The sequence below is a fragment of the Anser brachyrhynchus genome (assembly GCF_964034855.1).
Source record: "Anser brachyrhynchus genome assembly, chromosome: W".
Lineage (NCBI taxonomy): Eukaryota > Metazoa > Chordata > Aves > Anseriformes > Anatidae > Anser > Anser brachyrhynchus.
This window is the reverse complement of record NC_137704.1, coordinates 23,617,287-23,639,080: the sequence shown is the minus strand read 5'-3', so window position 1 is coordinate 23,639,080 and position 21,794 is coordinate 23,617,287. Positions and strand designations below refer to the sequence as shown.

Here is a 21,794-nt window from a genome sequence, read left to right as displayed (position 1 = left end):
CGTTAATGTCCATGACTGGGGGAGCATAGTTGGAGTTGGTAATCCCGGCTGAAGTGCTCCCATATCTTCCATGACTTCATTACTTTTTCTCAGATCGTGTAACAGTCTCCATTTTCCATTCTTTTTCTTGAGTACAAACACCGGAAACTTCCAAGGGCTAGCCGTGGGAACAATATGTCTCGCTTTAAATTGTTAAGCAACTCGGCCTTCGGGCCCTACGTATCCTATTCCTCCCGGATCGAAGGGAAGCAGATCCGGCTCCTTTTCAGGGCCCATAGGGCCTGGATCAAAAGGAACGTTCAGGTCACCAGGGGGCATAACAGCAAAGGCCTGCGTTGGCTGTAGCAGCGGAGGGGCCGATGGCGTAGCAGGTGGATCAGTAAACGAGCCCGCAGCTCCCTCACTGTCTGGCAAAGCACACGTTTCTGACTGTGGTCCCACATGGCTCTTTAAGGCCTCAGAGATTGCTCGCCAGGTGCCGAGCAATCCCGCCACAACCTTGTCATTTTTAGTAGCAGAGTCCCACACCTTGACCTCAATTTGGTCCCATGTTTCAGGATCATAAACTGTCTGATTCGAAATAAAGGGAATAAGCTGTAAGGTTACCAGGACATTTTTTCTTTCTAAGGACATATGATTCCCCAAAGCGTGCAACTGCTTACCTTCGGACAGTGAGGGGCAGTTGTGTGCGCGGGTCTGCTTCTCTCAGCTTGAGCTTCCAGCTCACGTGTGCTTATTTCCAGCGACTTTCAATATGAGCCTCTTTCCAGCTCCGGTGCGCCTATTTCCAGCGACTTTCAATACGAGCTTCTTTCCAGTTGCGGTGCGCCTACTTCCAACGACTTTCAGTACGAGCTTCTTTCCCTCTTGGGTGCGCTTCCTTTCAGCGACTTTCAGTACGAGCTTCTTTCCAGCTTGGGTGCTCTTCCTTTCAGCGACTTTCAATACGAGCTTCTCTGAGCGGTTTGCTGAGTTCGGCCGAACCGATCTTCACGAGGCAATCAGTTTCCCTGTTCTGCTAGCCTGTCCCTATTCATTCCTTTTTTGGTTTTGTCCCTGTTCTGTTAGCCTGTCCCTGTTCCTGTTCTTCATGTCCCTGTTCGGGCACCATTTGTTGCGTAACGACCACACGGACACCAGGGTTCTTTTAGGATCGGTAACTGCTACTTCTTTATTGATGACATAACTTCATTATCTTTTACTGAGGGCCTAACTTCATCTCTCATATTGAGGACAGAACTTCATTATTCTTGTTGCCTCCCCATATTGAGGACAGGCTTCCTTCTTCTACTATTCGCCCCATAGCAGTACTTTTCCACTAACTATTCATTGGTCAACAACTTTGCCTGGCAACAGCAAACACCCAGCAACTTCCATGCCTTAATGGCTGGAGAACAGGCAACCCGAGACAGCAAGGCGTCTCCTGAATCACCCTTCTTTGTTCCCTCTACACTCTTTACATTCCTGATGGTCTCATCGATAAGAGTCCAGCTGATGTTATCACCAACCATGGGGCTTGTCCACCCCCATGGCCACACTCCCACATCTCCCCCTTCTTTACTAACATAAAAAAGCACGATTAACACAAATTAAGAAAGCACGATTAACACAAATTAAAACACAGAGAAAAACTACCAGGCATACCAATTCTATCTTTAACAAACTTTGTAACCACATCCCTGGGAGAGGCAGGCACTGAGTGCTGTCCAGCCGCGGGGGGGCTTTGGCTGCCCCTCCAACTCCTGGAGTCCTTGTTTGTGGGTCCTGCATATGCCAGCGGGACCCTCCCATACGGTGTTTTTGGTTTGAGCTGGAGTCCAAACCGCGGAGGAGAGTGCTGCGATCATGTGAAGGCAGATGATGAGACGGCCGGACGGACCCATCGTGCTGACACCCATCTAGGACCGGCTCCTGTTAAAACACAAGCACAACCTCGGCCCCAATTTATTAGAGTGTAGTGCCCTTGTCAATGATTGGTGCTTTAATCTTTTACCATGACTTGTGCCCTTTCTTCAACTGAGTTTCTCCCAGATCTGTCTGTCTCCCAGATATGTCTGTCGCCTTTTCTCCTGCATGTACAGATGCAAGACCTTCCTCTGTCCATCGGTTTAAAAAATTAAGAACATAGCATGCTTTAGCTATCTTTTCCTGGGGGTCACACCCCTATTCCCCCTTTTTTTTGTTTTAGAAACATAGCTTTTAGGGTATTGTAGGCCTGTTCAATAATGTCTTGACCCGTGGGGAGAACCCGTCAGATGTTGAATACCCCACTGTTGAAAAGAAAAAAAAATTGGGTTGCATGAGTCCCATATCCCGGCCCATTATCTGTTTTAATCATTTTTGGAACTCCTAATTTCGCAAAAGCTGACAGCAGATGTTGACACACATCCTTTGCCTTTTCTCCTGCAAGAACAGATGCAAAAATACAATCCGAAAAGGTATCAGCTGAAACATAAACATAGCAAAGTTTTCCGAATTCTGGCAAGTGTTTAACAAACAATCCTTTAAGTCTATTACTATTAATGTCCATGACTGGGGGAGCATAGTTGGAGTTGGTAATCCCGGCTGAAGTGCTCCCATATCTTCCATGACTTCATTACTTTTTCTCAGATCGTGTAACAGTCTCCATTTTCCATTCTTTTTCTTGAGTACAAACACCGGAAACTTCCAAGGGCTAGCCGTGGGAACAATATGTCTCACTTTAAATTGTTAAGCAACTCGGCCTTCGGGCCCTACGTATCCTATTCCTCCCGGATCGAAGGAGAGCAGATCCGGCTCCTTTTCAGGGCCCATAGGGCCTGGATCAAAAGGAACGTTCAGGTCACCAGGGGGCATAACAGCAAAGGCCTGCGTTGGCTGTAGCAGCGGAGGGGCCGATGGCGTAGCAGGTGGATCAGTAAACGAGCCCGCAGCTCCCTCACTGTCTGGCAAAGCACACGGAATACCCCTTTGGCCCGTTTGGTTCAGTTGTCCTGGGTCTGTCCCCTCCCAGCTCCTGCTGCACCCCTAGCCTGCTCGCTGGCAGGACAGAGCGAGAAGCCAAAAAGTCCTTGGCCTGGTGTAAACACTGCTCTGCAACAATTAAAACATCAGCATGTTATCAGCGCTCTTCTCATCCTAATCCAAAACATAGCACCCTACCAGCTACTATGAGGAAAAATTAACTCTGTCCTAACTGGAACCAGGACAACTACCTACACTGTTCACTCCATCCTCCCACCTTCTGGAGCTTTTTCTGTGTATCTGGCCAGGCTTTAATCACAAAATGAACTTTCAAGAGCCCTTGGGCTTCCGGGTCCTCAGGATTCATCCCCGAGTACTTTCTCATTCTGACCCCGAGTCTCTCATATGATTTCTATGTTGTGGGTTGTTATTATCCCAGTTGGATAAGCGTATATTTCTGGTCTATCGGAATTACTCTCGGTCGGGGGGGATGTTAGTTCTTTCCCATTCTTGCATAGCTGCCTGCCGAATCATTCCCCTCCTTAATATTCTTCTCCAGTGAATAAAGTACTCAAGATTGACATTTCCCCCCCAGGAATACAAATTAAGCCTTAGAAACGGATTTGACTGTTCTGCTAGGCCCTCAATTAAAGACTTCATTTTCTTCTTAAATCTCCTAACCTCTCTGCTGGTAAGGGGGGAGTGGCACTGGCTCTGCAGCACCGCACGACCCCGAGGCCCCACCGGGACCCCGTTCCCCCTCCGCTCCTGCTGCTCCACGCTCTCTGGCGCCACTTCTCCAGGGACAGCGTCAATTGCAGCCCCTGCCTCCCCTCCTGGAACAGCTGCCGCTGCCTCTGGTACAATATTAGGATTATAGGGAGCATAACTTGATTCCTCCTCCGAAAAAGGAGTCTTATTGTTTACATATAAATTCAAAGCCTGAATTTTCATCAGACCCGTATTTTGGCCAAAATACTGTAGTTCCTTTTATTGGTTTTTTAGGCCAGACAATTACACGATCTCTAACCTTTTTTCTTTTTTTTTTTAATCTTTTCCCCTAGTTTTTGGGTTGTTTGTCCAAATCCTTATCATTCTCCCCAAAGGACTATCTTTAGGAACAATCCCGGGATCTCCAACCCCACCCTGCTGACTTGCTCTTGGAACCCTTAATCCCCAGCTCTTCCTGATGTGCTGCTGTGGACTTTACCACCCAGTGGGTACCACACGCCTTCACCTAGAATTAGGACAGAGGTGGGGTGTACTGCCGAGCACCTCACTTCACCGTGCTCGGGGTACCGTACACCTAAGGGCCCAAACCCCCGAGACTCTCTTTCGCTCATTTATCTTTTGCTTCGTCCATCTCCAGCCGAGGGGACTTCGTTCGTCCCCTCAAGGGACTTCAGAACCTCGCAGATCAGGACTCCACACTCGCTTTGCACTAAAAGTGCGCCTCATTCACACTCCACACATGAAGGGATGCAAGACACGGACTCCTCATGACTCTTGAACAGGAGACCTTTATTGCCATTTTTCACCACTACATGTACTTTCCCCATAGCCCCACACGCTGTCCACGCGCCTGAATCTGTCTTACAATTGGTTAGAGACCCTCAGACACGCGCCTTGAGCCAGCCAGCAATTGGCCACTGCCCAAAGCTCATCTTTAACACTGCAGACAATTTACTCTATCTCGACATTGCTCAAGTTTTTGGTTCTACTGCTGTTTTCCTCATTATCTCTAACTCAGGGACATGTTAAACAGCACAAAGCTCCCTGCGAATTCCTTTCCCACAATTTTCCCTTTTTTATTTTCAATCAACCAAACGCTTTCTATGGATTTTTCGATCAATCACCGCAGACACTGCAATAAGCAAGGTACAATAAGCAACAGGGTGAAAATCACAAGCAGAATTACGATTGTAAAGTAGCGTGCCTACTAGAATCTACAAGCCACTAAGCCACTAAGCGCTAGGGATGTTGCTTCGCAGGGATACTGCTTCTCACTCGCACAGCACAATCACACAATCACGCAAGGAGGCCTCTTGCACTTCTCATTCATACCACACGAAAATATCACTTAAAATAATTTGTCCGCGGCTTCAGGAGGTCCTTGTGTACTCCCGCGGTGAGAGACTGAGAGTGGAGACCCCTCCTAGGAAAATGTTCGGGGTGCACCTAGGGGCGTCTGTTCCACAGTCGATCCCACAGCCGAGCAGAGTGGCTCCTGGCGCAAAGAAGGATGCTATTATAATTTGTATAATGACAGCAAAGAGATGCATTGCAAAAAGGAGCAAGTGTGGTGTTGACCATTTGTTTCATGATTTGTTTTTTTGCCTGAGCAATTAAACCTTACACATGCTGTTGCTGTTTCACATCCCAGGATATCTAATTCCTGTGGCTCTAGGGGCACTTGCGGTAAGTAGACAGTCCAGTCTTTGTTATCTGCTGGGTTCCCCACCAGACATGTTGTAAACGGGTCGTTAGCACTAGCCAGGGGCAGGCAGGTGCCCTTGTCCTTCTTGGACCTTCTTGTCCTGTCATGTTGGCAAGGGTGACCCAGATGTTGCGGCGTGGTTGGATGGTGACCCAGGGCTGGCAATAACCAATGACAGCAGCGACTGTGAGGAGGAGGCCAACCATGGCGTTACCCCCCTTGCTGGTACCCATCTTGGTCCATGACCTGTGGAGACACAAGCATACCCTCGACCCCAAGTTATTAGAGGCTGGGGTCCCTCCCAAAGACCTGTATTTAAATTTTTTACTATTACTAAGGCCTGCTCTGACTGTGGCACCCGTGACAGCGCGGAATTCATATTTTTGTAATGTTTTACTATGGGCGGTACCTCTTTGTGAGGAAAGGGTAATGACAGGTGATTCATTACATAAAGTGCCTTTCCCAACCTGTTCTGTAGTGCTTCCTGGGTGTCTCCCCCTTTTTGTTTATTTGGCAGTGTTTTCAAGGTGCAATGTGTGCGCTCAACAATGGCTTGACCCGTGGGGCAATGAGGAATGCCTGTGATGTGTCGGATACCCTAAGTTTGAAAAAAGGTTTGAAGGGAGTGACTACCATAGGCGGGGCCATTGTTGGTTTTTATTTCTTTTGGGATGCCTAGCGCCACGAAAGCAACACGGAAGTGAGCCTGGACATGGCGACTAGTTTCACCCACCGCAACTGTCACCCAAATAGCATGAGAGAAAGTATCTACCGATACGTGAACATTTTTCAAGTGACCAAATTCCAGAATATGTATTACATCAGTCCGCCATAACTGTAAGGACCGTAGACCTCTATGGTTTACCATTAAAGACGGGGTCGAAACATGTTGTTGACAGTCAGGACATGTTTGGACAATCAATTTGGCGTCAGTGATCGATATAGTGAATTGTTTCGCCAAGACTTTGGCGGATTGATGGAAAAAGGCATGGGATAACCCTGCTTGCTCCAGCACCTTAGGCACCGGGGCAGTCAGGGTCATATTAGTTAGCTGGTCAGCGTATGTGTTACCCTCTGCAAAAATACCAGGTAACATGGTGTGGCTCTGCATGTGAATAATACAATACAGGTGCACTCTCTGCTCTACCAAAAATAACAGCTCTTTAAATTTTAGAAACAAGTTTTCCTTTGGGATATGTCTCAAACGTGCCCTCTCAATGCGCTGAGCAACACCTACAGCATATTGCAAGTCCGATACAATATTCAAAGGTACAGTTTTTTTTTTTCTTGTTTCCTTTTTTTTCTCTCTTTTTTTTTTCTGGCTGCAATGTCCTCGATCACTGCATTGATTCATCGCAAATCATGCAGTAATCTCCATTTCCCACTCTTCTTCTTGATAACAAACACTGGTGAATTCCATAGGCTGTTTGTCAGAACAATGTCCTTGTTGGAGTTGTTCTTGAACCAAGTCCTGCAGACTACTGCTCGGAAAAGAATCAATTGAGCAATTCTAGTTCCCTTTGGTATTGACAATGGTGGAGACGGTATCCAAGCCATAGTTTGGATTTGTCCATTATAATCGGCATCAATTATCCCCGGCAAAACAAACAATCCGGTCAAAGTTGTACTTGATCGTCCTAGCAGCAATACACTACAGTCATTCCCAATTGGTCCTTTGATGTTCAATGGAATTTTATGAACGTGAGTACACCACAACGTGGCGTCTGTTACTGTGGGGCCATCCACTCCGGCACTCCCTCTGGTTCTTGCTGAAAGGGTGTCCACGGTGGTAACTGTGGCAGCAGGGCTGCAGCATGGAACCCTGCTCCACCGTGGTACTCCATGGGCTGCAGGGGGACAGCCTGCTTCACCATGGTCCTCACCACAGGCCGCAGGGGACTTCTGCTCTGGCGCCTGGAGCACCTCTCCCCCTCCTCCTTCACTGACCTTGGCGCCTGCAAGGCTGTTCCTCACTCCTCTCACTCTCCCAGCTGCTGTGTGGCACAGCGTTTTTTTTCCTTTTTTTTTTTTCTTTTCTCTTTCTTACTTCTGCTCTCACAGAGGCTCAAACAACATCGCTTATTGGCTCGGCTCTGGTCAGCAGTGGGGCCCTTACCTAACATGGGGCAGCTTCTAGATTCTTTTCACAGAAGCCACCCCTATGGCCCCCTGCTACCAATACCTTGCCACATAAACCCACTACATTCCAATATACTCTTAATTTACAATTATCACAATCTTCACAAACTTCACTTACATCAAAAAAAAAGAATTCCCCACACCAGAATAAACATAACATCATCACAACACCGATGAGGTGGACAGTTTACACACACACCACCCCTCGTCCCTTCACCACACTAATATGAAACATATTCCTCACAATTGCTGCTTTCTTAAATTCTTCACAACTAATACATTCATAAAAAAAAATCCAGTCCATGTTTTGCCTGTTACTTCTCTCAGCTATCATCCCTATCTCAAATTCCTTGAGCCCCATGTTGGGTGAGTAAAAACCATAAGAAGTTATCACGGATTTGGGGTAGGAGGTTTAAAGAAACCAATCTTCCAGCAGTATCAGACAATAAATGGCACAGAAACTATATAATGCTGATTCGTACCGGAGCAAACAATTTGTGAATAGCATATGCCAACACAAACGTGCCTGTACCAGCAGCCCTTTTAGATTGCAGCGATGATTCACTGAAACCAAGTTTGAGGAGAACTGCAGTCATATCCACACCACTTGACACAGCCAGGTAGAAGATTCCTAGAGATACTAATGAAATTCCAACATGGAATGAAACCCCTACAGCACCACATTCTTTGAAAACTTTTTCAGCTGCTGGGATTTATTGAATTTGTGTTCACTGCTGAGATCTGTGGCTGCCTTTTCAGGGGATCCACCCACATCCTTGGCCGAGCTGCCGGCGGCGGCCCGCAGCGCCAGCAGAGGGGTCGGCGGGCTGAGGGGGGGGGCAGCAGCGGCGGCGACGGCGGTCGGCGACGAGCGGGGGGGCGGTGGCGGCGCTTGCGGCCGTGCGGGCTGTCGCGGAGCGGGGGCGGTGCGCGGCTCTGCCCGGCCTCGCAGGACGGACAGAGCGGGGGCCCGCGGGGCGGCGGGCCTGGGCGCAGCAGCAGGCGGAACACGGCAGCGCCCGGTGCGTGCGGGCGGGCGCCCAAACCGGAGAAACGCAGCAGCCGGCGGCGGGGCGGGCGGGCGGGTGCCCGGAGCTGACAGCGGGGCGGGCGGCGGCGCTGGCGGCAATCGTACGGCACCAGCAAGTGACCAGTCATAACACTTTCTAACAGTGACTGAGTAAATGGTGCGTGTAATCCATATGTAGTCACAGTCTTTCTCAACTCTTTAATTAGGTCCCAGTGGAAGGCATTATATTCATTTTGACCGTTGGGTCGCACCTGCACCGGGAAAGCCATTCCTACCGGGTCCCCGTCTTTTAGAGCTTCCCGGCGCACCAGCTCCCATCGTTCCCGCGGGTCGAAAGCTCGGGCCCCCAGGGAGGCATTATCGGGGGCAGGCAAGGCGGGAGTCGAGGGGGTCAGCGGGGAGGGGCTCTGCGGCGGCGGTCCACGGCCCTCTTCCTTGTCATCCCCCGGGTCTATCAAACTGCACTGCTCTGGTGACCTTGCAGGCTCTGATCTCAGTTTGGCTGCTGTTATTGCCTGGGCAGTGGCGTTCTGTACTTTCTTTTCTGCCTGCCATGCTCTTAAAGTCTCTGTCACCAGCCGCCACGTAGTCATCACCTCAGCAGCATTAGTATCCCCACGGGACGCTGCTTCCCAGATTTTTTTCCCTGCTTGGTCCCAAGTTTTTACATCAAATACTGTGGAAGCCATTGAGGGGAACCCTTGTTTTCGCAAAAATTTCAATAATAGCTTTATCTTAAACGGATCATTTTTTACTCCCCTGTCTATTAGGAGTTGTGTTAGTAGTTTCACTATAGCCTCTTCCTCTGCCGAAAGGCTAGCTCCCATGATTAATGCCCAGCCGCTCACCTGTCCTCCAGGTGCTGTCCCCGGGGTTGAAGCTGCAGCCCAGCTGCGAGCTTGACTCTTTCGGCTGGGTTCCCTTCGGACGCTCGTGCAATGCTGCTCCTCCCCTATCACATCGGGGTCACCATTTGAAGGGATGCAAGACACGGACTCCTCATGACTCTTGAACAGGAGACCTTTATTGCCATTTTTCACCACTACATATACTTTCCCCGTAGCCCCACGTGCTGTCCATGTGCCCGAATCCATCTTACAATTGGTTAGAGACCCTCAGACACGCGCCTTGAGACAGCCAGCAATTGGCCACTGCGCAAAGCTCATCTTTAACACTGCAGCCAATTTACTCTATCTCGACATTGCTCAAGTTTTTGGTTCTACTGCTGTTTTCCTCATTATCTCTAACTCAGGGACGTGTGAAACAGCACAAAGCTCCCTGCAAATTCCTTTCCCACACACACAAGAGTCTCCCCGAACCCAACCCGAGGCAAGATACGGTAAAGTTTCTCTTACCTCGGTCTGTGTACAGCTTCCCGGTCCGGGTTATCAGCAGTAATCCCTGTGCCTGTACCCTGTCTGGGCTGTGTCTGTGGTGTGTCAGTGCTGGCCTCCCTTCTTCCCAGAGCTTCGCAGAGCCTGTCTTCAGATTAACAGTCTCGGTCCTTTGTCGGCCATACCAAGATGACCCACCACCCCCGACGGGACCGCTGAAATCAGTGTGGTGCACCTTCCTGTCTGTGGTGGCAAGAACTCTTCAGTAGGCGACAAGCTCCCGGACGAGCCCCCAAATTGTGAGAAAAATCTCAAATAATTTTCTTCAGACAGGATCTTCTGTGAAGCTATTTTATTCGCGATTGCAATGGTGGGCATCCTGCCAATTAGGAGCACATTAAATATATAACCTTTTATTCCCTATTACCCGACACCTGGTCACCTCCCCTGTTTCCTCATTGGCTGAATACTACAGGTTCACAAGCTACTTGACGCCCCTCTATACCATATATGTACAATTTTTTTCAACCCTTTAATTTCTCCTTTTTCCCTTCTTTTTTCTCCTTTCTTATGTTTTGAGAACTTGTGATCTTTGTTTTACTGTTCTCACACTGCTCATCCTGAGTTTCTCAAGCTTCCACCTTATTTTGCAACAGTGAGGCCTTCTACTGTCCACTTATCTACTTAGCATTTCTCCTTGTTATGACTACACAACTACTTTTGAATACAGAAAATTAGTTCTCTACTGCAAAAACACAGCTTAGTTTCTCACAACAAGAATATATCTGTGTATTCCCTCAGCATTCAGTTAATTACATCATAACATTTCATTTTAAAACTTATCTATGATATGGAATGAGCAGAGCATATACTAGATGGATTAAAAACTGGTTCACTGTTGAGGCCTAAAGTAGAGCTGTAAGCAGAAATAAATAGAGATGTTTTCTAGTGCAGATTTACAGGCATCATTTCTTGGTCCTGCACTGCTAATGTTTTTATTTTAATGTGAATACTTTTATAAACCATTTGCTGGGAGAGCCTGAAGATGACACAACAGTGGGTGACACAGAAATGATGAAAAAGGCAGCTATTCTTACAGTATGCTCTTAGTTACAGTATCCTATTAGTTAAATGGGCACCACTGCATGTGCCCTTTCCATACACCCATGGTACATTTGGGAATGAAAGTTACACCAAGGATGGGAAGCTACAATTTGGAAAGCAAAAACTCCAAGACCCATGCCAGTTGTTTTGGATAACCATTACCATGAGCTGTGACTACACAGTGGCTAGGTCTAAAACTGAGAGGACCACCCAAGGAGACAAAGCTGTGTATCTATGAAACATGCATAACAGATAAACTGGGTGAGTATGTCTGGTTATGGTGCTTGCACTCAAGAATAATGTGGATGTTTTCATGAAAGGTTAGAGAAAGTCCACTAATATTATGTGCCTTATAGAAAACAAGTCTTGAGTAGAGCATGACGAGTTGTCTAAAAAGAGAAAAATGAGAGAATGCTTCATCAATGCATATGGGCATTTACCCATGGAGAAGGGAGTTGCTGTAAAGGCTTTTTGAGCTTGCAGACAATACATTAATGAGTTTCAATGGTTAAAAATTTAAGTTAAATAAATTTAACCTTGAAATGAGACACCATTTACCAGGAGGCAGACCAAATCAAAGTTGGAACAGTATGAGAGGGAAGGGGGATGTTAAGGACTCACCATCAGATGGAATTTTGACGTGAAAATTGAGCATCATTCTAAAACTCATGCTTTGACCCAGCTTTTAAGATAAATCCTCCAGCCAGCATGTGAAGGTAGGATGGGATCCAGCCCCGCTGCCCATTACTTTTTTTTCCTTGACTCCAAGAAGAATGTCACACCTTGCTCAGAACAGCTGTAGGCTTGCCTTAGGAGAGTTATGATCAGAGCTTAGGCTTCAGTTCTCTGATTGGTCTTCTGTCAGGATCAGGAAAGAACGTCTTCCTGCTATCTAACCTGACTCCTGAACTTCTATTTTCTGCAAGTTAGTCTTAGTCAACAAACAGTCCATAACTGAAGAGAAAGTGCTTGTCAGGGCATGGCACAACTCTGCAGTGGTACCATGAGTACTTCCTGATGCCTGGTGAAAGCATCTTGTTTATATGCTCAGGATCCTATACTCTGTCAGAGAATATCTGCCCTACCTCTTCCAAGACTTGAAGGTTTCAACGTCTAAGGTTTTCAACAGCATCTTGAGGTAAGAATCACACTCTGAAACCACGAGGGTATAGGGTGCCTAAAGAACTTCCTTCCCTTGGAAGAACTTGGAAACAGGCCACTTTGGCCTCCACTACTCCTGATTTGTGTCTCTCGAATTAATGTTTAGAAGATGCTAGAAAACAAAGTATTTGGCCTAGCAGAAGCCTTTGGGACTTGGAGCAGGCTCTGCATGAACCTAATTGTTGTGTAATATGAAGCTGATTTTAATTTTCATGAAATCTTTGAAGTGAACAGTGCATTGGGAATCCTCTACTAATTATTTTTTCCACTGTTTGCTTTCTAGAGGGAACCCAGGCTTCTTGCACAAAATGAGAGAAAGAAAACGGAATACTTCCAAAGATACTCTCTTAGTCCCTGCAGGATGACTTTTACCCACCAGAAGCAAGCAAGTTTTGTTACCAGTCATTTTCTTTATTCTAAGCTCATATTTTCAAGTCCTGATTCTGCAAATCACCAGTTATGGTGTGTAGTAATGGATTCTCCATTCAGTTGTCTGTGTAAGATCAGACCCTTGCAGAGAAGCTGTCTGCAAGGCAAAAGAAGCATGTTCCTTGACCATGCCAATCTTACTTTACATTCATCCTGCTAACTTGTCTTCACTACCTTTCCTGAAGAGAAAGTTTCTCAGTGTTACTGTGGAGCTAACTCCTTGAAGAACTTCACTTCTTCCTTAAGTGCTAAGTGCTCGTGGAGCACTGAGGAAGAATAGATTCAATTGACTTGGAAGAGTGGAAGATCTGCTGCGAGATGAAACCTCCAGGTGTGCAAGCAATGCCTACAAAGCACAGGAGTGAAACTGCAGTCCCTTACTGTTAAAGCCACCTGGATCATTTTCTTCTCTCCCTGTTCTCTCTGAAGCACTCTGAGCATGTCCCATTGGGGAATATGCTTATCGCAATGTCTATCCATCAGTGTCAGTCAGTAGCAGGCAGTAAATGAAAGACTATCCATGTTCTGAGTGCGAGTCTGTACTCTTCACTCATCCTTGTGACTGAAAAGTTACATCTGTGGAGTGCAAAGAAATATCAGGAGAAACTACATTGGCCCAGCAGATATTGCTTTTCTCTAGTCACCTCATGTACTGACAGACGGAGCTGCACATAAAAAGCCATCTCTGAATGTTGTCAGAGGCACTCTTGCTTGTGAAACATGAATTGAGGTGATTACTAAGGCCTGGGCTTGTGGTGCTCCCATGAGCAAGGCAAAACACAAGCCCAACACCCATCACAGCCCTCTGAACCCCGTACCGCAGGCTGTCAATCTAGCCAGAAATCCAGCGATCTCATTTATGCAAAAACAAAAGCAGAAAGACAGCTTCTCCCGATGGGAATAAAAATTACTTCTAGTCAGGCAGCAAAGATTCTGAATTGCAAATTATCATGACAATATTTCTTTGTTCAGAGGGGACTGTCTCATGCCAAAGAAATGCCATTAGCATCAGAAACTGTGACTTCATGACCCACACGGACAACAGGGTTCTTTAAGGATCAGTAACTGCTAGTACTTTATTGATGACGTATCTTCAACTCCTCCTCATTGAGGGCATAACTTTGTTATAAATGACTGAGTCCCAAATAGGACTGCAATCAAAGTTTACAATTTATTAAACGAATAGAGGCAAGCAAACAGCTCTGGGTGCGCCGGGAGTCTCTGCTCCACCAGGACGCACACCCGTTACATAAGACGGCTGATTTTTATGCTCCTAGGCTAATACATATTCATTACTACTTCTAGAAGAGGCAGGGTTATTATAATTGGTTTCCCGAATCCAAAGTCCTCCCAGGGGCGCCTGCTTATCAGTCTCTGTTAGTCTCTCGGGGGCCGCTCGGACGGGGATGCTCATATTCTTCCTCCTTATCTGGTGGTCTCTTGGCCGGGTGTCAGAAGTTACTGCACGTCCGTGCAGAGTCAGCTGTTTTTCTCTAAAAAATCCCTTTGTTCTCTTCTCACCTAACCCCAGGCCTCAATGTTAACCCTTCAAATCCCTTAGTGGCACGAATTGCTGGACCATTCCTTACAATTCCTCACCTTCTTTTTAATATCATCAATTCGTGTCTCTTCTTCAACCTTTGTCAGTAACAATTGGATTTCATCAGTCAGTTCTCGGGGTGTCCATTTCTTAAGCATCATTATCGACACATCAACTTTTCTCTCCCAAAGTCATCACAAATTGGGTGCTATTTATTATTCGCCGTACCAACAACGTAAAGCAAGGTATCATACAAGGTATAAACAATAATGTCATTACACCACATAAAAATAAAAATAGCATCCTTTTAACCCATGGTCCACCGGGCAACCACGAAAAGAAATCCCAATCCATACCCTTCCAAGTTTGTACTGGGACGTGGGCTAACTTCCTAATTTCCTTTGTTATCTGTTTAACCACTTTTCCATTATCATCAATTTGTAAACAACAATTAGAATCGTTCAGTTTTCCACACACTCCCCCTTCTTCTGCTAGTAAATAGTCTAAGACCATTCTATGTTGAAAGATAGCATTCCTCATCTGAGTGGATTGATCAGCCAGAAGATCCAAGGTCGTCGCTGTTTGATTGGTTACAACTTCGAGGATAGCTTGCAACCTAATTATTGGGTTCAAATTATAAATAGGTGCTCGGGCTCCTGATACCAACTCATTCGGGTTCCAGGTAGCTGGCCCATAATGCTGTATGATTCTTTCAGGAGGCCATTCATCCTTTCCCCTTTTTTGGGCACTACCCCCGGCTAAGGAAGTATCAATAGATCGTTTCACTCTGTTCAGGTCATCATATAATCTTATTCCTAAATGATTTCCTTGTGTTTGTGACAATAAAAAGAACAAGGGTCTTATGTACCCCACATAGCATATTCCCGACCAGTTTCCAGGTAGCCTCTTGTAAGCATGTTTGCCACACACCAAATAATGTCCCTTTAGGGCCCACGTCCCATTTGGAAAAGGACCATCCCATCCCTCTTTACCCTTTGGGGCGTGATAATACAGAGTGTCCTTGTTACCGAGTGGTCCTGTTACAATGTCTGCCCCGTTTGTACTCGTATATGCACACTTCCAAGCTCCCACGTTGGGTTTCCGCTTACAGTCACAATTCAGTTCTCTTTGGCGGCCTGTCATATTATAAGCTGACCAGAAATGTTTAAAGAACACTCGCCTCCCATTCTCATCCTGCGATCTCCAGCAATAGACCCGCACCACATGCTGTTCCTTAGTGGTGTTATCACGCTGACAGCTCAAGATTTGACCATCGAATTGTCCCCCCTCTTGTGCTCTTGCCACAGTTTCACATCCGGATCCAAAAAAAATCCCTATATGAGCATTTCAGCCAAGTCCCATTTCTCAGCTGAACATGTGTGGCGTTCCATTTCCCACTACGTGCTGTACAGTTTATAGGACTACATCCAGGATCGGTACAATCATATCCGGGGGACAGAGTCCAATTGCAAACGCTTTTTCCCACCGCCACTGTTCCTGTTCTGTTCAAGCAGTATACACCCCGAGCTGACGAGTGCAACTGCCATGGACCTCCTTCCTCTTTCCAAAATTGCGTCCCATTATGAACTTCGCTCAAATTCCTGACCCACCACTTGGGTTCAACCGGGCCTGCTACCCAGGGCCAACTTTCAGTTCCCCCCTGGTCCTCCACAAATCCAGCAGTTACTAAGGTTAAAGGCCTTGGCCACTTCCTCCCCCAAAGTGAAAAAGTTATTCCTCCATTCCTGCCCATGGCCCAATTGCCCCTGTAAAAACAATACCAGGAAGTATAGCATTTCTTATCCTTTTTCGCCGTCCAATCTTGAGAGTGTGGGAAGCTCCTTCAATCATGGGGTTGGGCCCGCTTTCAGAGCTTGTGTTACCATTCAGCCCTTCGGGGTGATCCAGCTCCTGGAAAAACTAATCACAATTTTATTATGGGTTCAAAAGGTTCTCATGTTATTTTTCTCAGGACAACCTGATCTTAGCGCGGGAGAAGTCCGGTCGAGGCCCTCTCACTCGGCGGTCAATACCCATAGGGGTTGCCTCCCTCAGTAGACCATACACACTGCAGTGGAGGGTCCTACCCCGGTCTTGCCTCCTCCCTTTCCTCCCTGCAGCCTTGTCCTCTTTATCCAGTGCCCTTAATTCATGCAGAACCTCATTGCTGGGATATCAGTTCCTCTTTAGTCTCAGTTTCAGTTCCCCAGGAGTGGACTCAACCCTCCAGGCTTCGGTAGTTATTGGTCCTTTTATTCTGGATGCGTGGGTCCAACCCGTTTCTGCTGTTCTCACAGCTGTTTCAGTAGTAAGTAAAACAAGGTACGGTCCCTCCCATCGGGGGTTCAATGATTCCTCTCTCCAGGTTTTTATTAAGACCTTGTCTCCTGGTTGTATCTTATGAATAGCAAATCCTAAAGGTGGTGTCTGAGTCATCATCCCAATTTCTCTTAGCTCCTGTAATCTCCTTCCAATGGTAATTATGTATTTCTGGATACTATGATCCTCAACTACATTGTTCCCTAGGGGCATCCCTTGAGAATAAGGCATACCATATAACATTTCATATGGTGATAATCCAGTCTCACTGTGTGGTTTAGTTCTTATGTTTAAAAGTGCCAATGGTAAGCATTTCGTCCAGGGCAGCTGTGTCTCCATCATTAACTTAGCCAATTGTTGTTTTATTGTTTGATTCATCCTTTCTACTTTCCCTGAGCTTTGTGGGTGCCACGGAGTGTGGTATTCCCACTGAATACCTTTCAAGGGGTACATCCTTCGAATATTCGCGGCTGGCGTATGTTCGATTATTTCCACACAATTGTGTTCCAATGGCCCTTCTTCTGGAACAGTTCCTAGAAATACTGCTGGATATAACAGGCTAGTCGTTTTCAAGGTTATGTCATCTTGTTCAGTTAGTATTGCCTGATATTTCATCATCCGGCTGGGTGATAACCAGTGCCCCCCCCACTTTGTTCCAAAACGGTTGTTACCATATGTGGTCCAAAAACTTCAATATGTTTTCCCATTCGAAGGCAAATAATTTTCTACTATCTTTATCAAGAGGTATGCAAAAGAAGGCATCCTTTAAATCTATCACGGTAAACCATTTATATTTCCCTTTCACAGATGTTAACAATGTGTAAGGATTAGCTACTACCGGGTGAATGTCCTTTGTTATTTCATTTATTCCTCTAAGATCTTGTACTAATCTATACTCGCCATTCGGCTTCTTTACTGGAAAAATTGGAGTATTGTATTCCGATTTACATTCTTCCAGAATCTGATATTTGAGAAATTTGTCAATAATTTTCACTATCCCCTGCCTAGCTTCTATCTTAAGTGGATATTTTTTGATTCAAACAGGTTTGGCTCCTTTCTTTAATTCCACCTTTACCGGTTGTGCCAGTTTCGACTTCCCTGGTACATCTGTTTCCCATACTGCTGGTATAACTGCATTTTCTACTTCTCTTGGAATATTAACAAAGGGTTTATCTTTGTCCTACTTTGAGTAGAATTTGTCCTACTTTGGACTCAGGTACCTTCATTATTAATTCTCCATCCTCAAAGGTTATTGTTGCATCTAATTTGGCTAATAGATCCCGTCCCAAGAGTGGCATCGGGCATTCTGGTACATACTAAAATTCATGGGTTAGTTCCTTACCCCCAAAACACAAATCAAGGGGTCGTAAGAATGGCCGTTCCTCCTCCTTCCCTGTGGCTCCAATTATTGTAGTTGTCTTAGTTCCTAATCGTCCTTTTAAACTATTTAACACTGAATATGTTGCTCCTATTACATTTACTGACTAACACAGAGAAAGAAGCTCCCATAACCAACAAAAAATTCAAGCCTCTGTCTTCGTTTCCTAGCTTTATTTCAACTAGTGGACCTGCTAGGGTAGATGCCCCAGGTCCCCATCATTCCTGACTGTTGTAAGTTTGTCCTGCAGCCTAAGACAATTTCTTTCTGATATCAGGGGCCGATTGCCCTGGAAAGAGGCTAGCCAGTTGCCTCTGTTTGTTTGTTTGTTTGTTTGTTTGTTTTTAAGCCAGGTCCATTTTTTTTTCTCATTGCATTTCAAAGTTGGTCCAAAAATTCAAAAATTCCATAGGGGTTTCTTTTGGACCTTGTTGGAACAGATTCTCATTTCCCATTTTAACCAGATTTTGGTATTTACATAATTTCCGGGGTGATTAGGGTCTCAGTGAGGGGGTCGGTCAGGGGAATGCAATCGTTGACAGTTCCCTGAGCGGTCCCATTGGCAATCTGAGCTCACACAGGAACTCAGGTTGTTTCAAGAGTTAGCTGCTTTTCTGTTTCCAGGACAACTCTCTCGGACCCATCACGGTCCCCCTGCCCCAGAGGGCTCACACCCGCGATTTAGAGATCTCAGCCTCGGGTTGAGGCGGAACTATTAGCATTCCTACATCCTCTTTCCCTGCTCATTCAACTTCAAACAGCTCTGTTAAATACTACATACCACACAACCTTTAACACCTTCAACAACCCTTTTAACACTTCCTTTATCTTTCTCCAGCCTGTACTTTTCTAATGCCAACACCAAAGGCTCAGTCAGGGGCCAACTTAATTCCAAACTTTTTCCCTCCAAGATGCTGAAACAACATATCACTATACAACATTTCTTCCTATTTTCCTTCTCTCCTCAAAAACAACATTAATTGCAAGACACTGTTATAGTCGATTGATCCATAAAGTGGCCATTTAGTTTATATAGTGGCCACCATTGATTGCAATACTTAGTGAAAGTCCTCTTGCTTTCTGTGCCCCCATTTCTAACAATATCCTTCCAATGTGCCAATATGCACCCAAAGTATGCACCCAAGGAGGCTTTTTTTTTTTTTTTTTTAGGACTTCTTTGTTTTGGATTTTACTCATTTCCTTGATTTCCCATTCCCTTTTATTTATTTATATTAGTTACTGTCCCTTGTTTCAATTTCCACGCAAACCTTTTTATTGCAGGTTTTTACTATCTTTTCCTAATCTTCTTCCCAAATGTCCCAATTCTCTGGGATTAAACTCTTCTTTCCACATACAAACTTCACTATTTCAGATTATTAATGAGCCCCGTTCCAATCATAAATCCACAGGACTTCGGAAAAACACCAGAAGCACTCAGCCTTCTGTCTTCTAGACAAACAATATCACCTTTTCCCCAAATTTACATTTCAACAAGACCGAATTTCAAGCCGAATGCCTATTTTTCTCATGCACTTTGTTAGTAAGCCCACACAAAACAAGGAATCACTCCTGTGTATCTGTCAAGATGGGGGTTTAAAAGGTATTGAGGCCTAAATAAATTCGCTCTCCCCCTTCTTACCAAATTCCCAGGGCTCAGGCCCGAACCACCAAAGAAGTGACTCTCCGTTCTACCGCTTTGATAATCAGCCACCCCCTCCCCCTCCCCCGATACTTGGGAAACTGACCAAACACCACCGCGAATATACCCAAACTTCTAAACTGTTACTTAGATAAGGCTCCCACCTTCCTCCTTGACACAGTCAAAACATTTAAGAACAAAATAGGATTGCAAGATGCACCACCGGGGGTGGATTGTTAGGATATAGAGGTGGTAGGTTATCCAATGACTCCCATTCATCATCTTTTTCTTTTTCCTTTTTTTTTTTTCTTCTTCTTCAAACTTCTTGTCTGCTTTTAGTGTAAATATTGAGGCTGGAAAAGGACGTGAAGTCCTGATCCATAATCCTGCATAATCACTTTCCTCCTAGCTAAAAAGGTTCCTTTGAATTAACATGTATATTTAAGGCCTGGCAAACCCAGTCTTTGAAGGATCCGAAAACGGGCCAAAAGACATGTGGTCTTAAAGGATCCTTCGGCCATTCTATTATACAATACTGGACCATTTTTAATTTACTTTTTTCCTTTTCTGGGGCCCCTATCGTTCCAATTTCTAATCATTATCCCTAATGGACTTTCTGGTGGTATGTCTGGTAATTTGCTCCCTTTTCTCTGGTCCCGGGTCTTCAATTTTGTCTGACCCATCTAGGAATTTTACTGTGGCAATTCCTACAGCCCTTGGTTGCCTTAGTGAGAGTGTCTTGCAGGGGGTTTAGGACCTATCACCCACCCACGAATCCTATAGGAATCGCTTCGGTCCTTCACCGGCCAAGTCCCTCGCGGGAGATTGGAACCGCGGTTAGAAGACCTCCACAATCGCTTCGGAACTACGTTCCGTCTCAGTCACACTCTCACACACACACAGGCAACCGAATCCCACCCAACCGAACGGTATACGCCTTAAATACTTACGACTCCGTCGTCTTCGTTCGGATCTTTGCGCGCAGAATTACGGGCAAAATATAGTGCTGCAGCTGGCAAAGGGAGCTCATAAAAAAATCTAAATCTTTGCTTGCCCTTATTCAGGTTCAAGATGGTGTTAGTCCCGACCCGACTCGAACAGGAGCCACCAAATGGTGGGGGCACCCCTCCTAGATCAAGTCAGAATTCAGGAACCAAGACCATCCCGGACGAGCCCCCAATTGTTATAAATGACTGAGTCCCAAATAGGATTACAATCAAAGTTTACAATTTATTAAATGAATAGAGGCAAGCAAACAGCGCTGGGTGCGCCGGGAGTCTCTGCTCCACCGGGACGCACACCCGTTACATAAGACGGCTGAATTTATGCTCCTAGGCTAAAACATATTCATTACTACTTCTAGAAGAGTCAGGGTTATTACAATTGGTTTCCCGAATCCAAAGTCCTCCCAGGGGCGCCTGCTTATCAGTCTCTGTTAGTCTCTCGGGGGCCGCTCGGACGGGGAGGATCATATTCTTCCTCATTATCTGGTTGTCTCTTAGCCGGGTGTCAGAAGTTACTGCAGGTCCGTGCAGAGTCAGCAGTTTTTCTCTGAAGAAATCCCTTTGTTCTCTTCTCACCTAACCCCAGGCCTCAATGTTAACCCTTCAAATCCCTTAGTGGCACGAATTGCTGGACCATTCCTTACATTTATTAACATAAAAAAGCGCGATTAACACAAATTAAGAAAGCACAGTTAACACAAACTAAAACACAGGGAAAAACTACCAGGCATACCAATTCTATCTTCAACAAACTTTGTAACCACATCCCTGGGAGAGGTAGGCACTGAGTGCTGCCCAGCCACCGGGGGGCTCTGGCTGCCTCTCCAACTCCTGGAGTCCTTGCTTGTGGGTCCTGCATATGCCAGAGGGACCCTCCCATACGGTGTTTTTGGTTTGAGCTGGAGTCCAAACCACGGAGGAGAGTGCTGCGATCATGTTAAGGCAGATGATGAGACGGCTGGACGGACCCATCTAGGGTCGGCTCCTGTTGAAACACAAGCACAACCTCGGCCCCAATTTATTAGAGTGTAGTGCCCTTGCCAATGATTGGTGCTTTAATGTTTTACCATGACTTGTGCCCTTTCTTCAACTGAGTTTCTCCCAGATCTGTCTCCCAGATCTGTCTGTCTCCCAGATATGTCTGTCGCCTTTTCTCCTGCATGGACAGATGCAAGGACCTTCCTCTGTCCATCGGTTTAAAAAATTAAGAACATAGCATGCTTTAGCTATCTTTTCCTGGGGGTCACACCCCTATTCCCCCTTTTTTGTTTTAGCTTTTAGGGTATCGTAGGCCTGTTCAATAATTGCTTAACCCGTGGGAAGAATGAGGTATACCT

The 21,794-nt window shown here is 46.0% G+C and overlaps 1 protein-coding gene and 2 long non-coding RNA genes across 3 annotated transcripts in view; 1 reads left to right on the top strand and 2 right to left on the bottom strand.

Annotated features, from left to right (window-relative positions):
* Positions 1–9,842, bottom strand: part of LOC308184756 (uncharacterized protein) — a 254,974-nt gene extending 245,132 nt beyond the window's left edge. The window contains exon 1 of the mRNA XM_080572231.1: positions 7,328–9,842. Coding sequence (XP_080428357.1) covers positions 8,219–9,643 — 1,425 coding nt within the window. The 5' untranslated portion in view covers positions 9,644–9,842 and the 3' untranslated portion in view covers positions 7,328–8,218. The remainder of the gene's footprint in view (positions 1–7,327) is intronic.
* Positions 9,843–13,705: 3,863 nt separating this feature from the next.
* Positions 13,706–18,257, top strand: LOC308184914. The gene is made up of 2 exons (XR_013943033.1): positions 13,706–14,527; positions 14,573–18,257. It is a non-coding gene; the product is annotated as an uncharacterized lncRNA (long non-coding RNA).
* On the bottom strand, positions 15,605–21,458 carry LOC308184919. The gene is made up of 2 exons (XR_013943038.1): positions 20,404–21,458; positions 15,605–16,981 (listed from the first exon to the last, which is right to left on the bottom strand). It is a non-coding gene; the product is annotated as an uncharacterized lncRNA (long non-coding RNA).
* Positions 21,459–21,794: the final 336 nt, after the last annotated feature.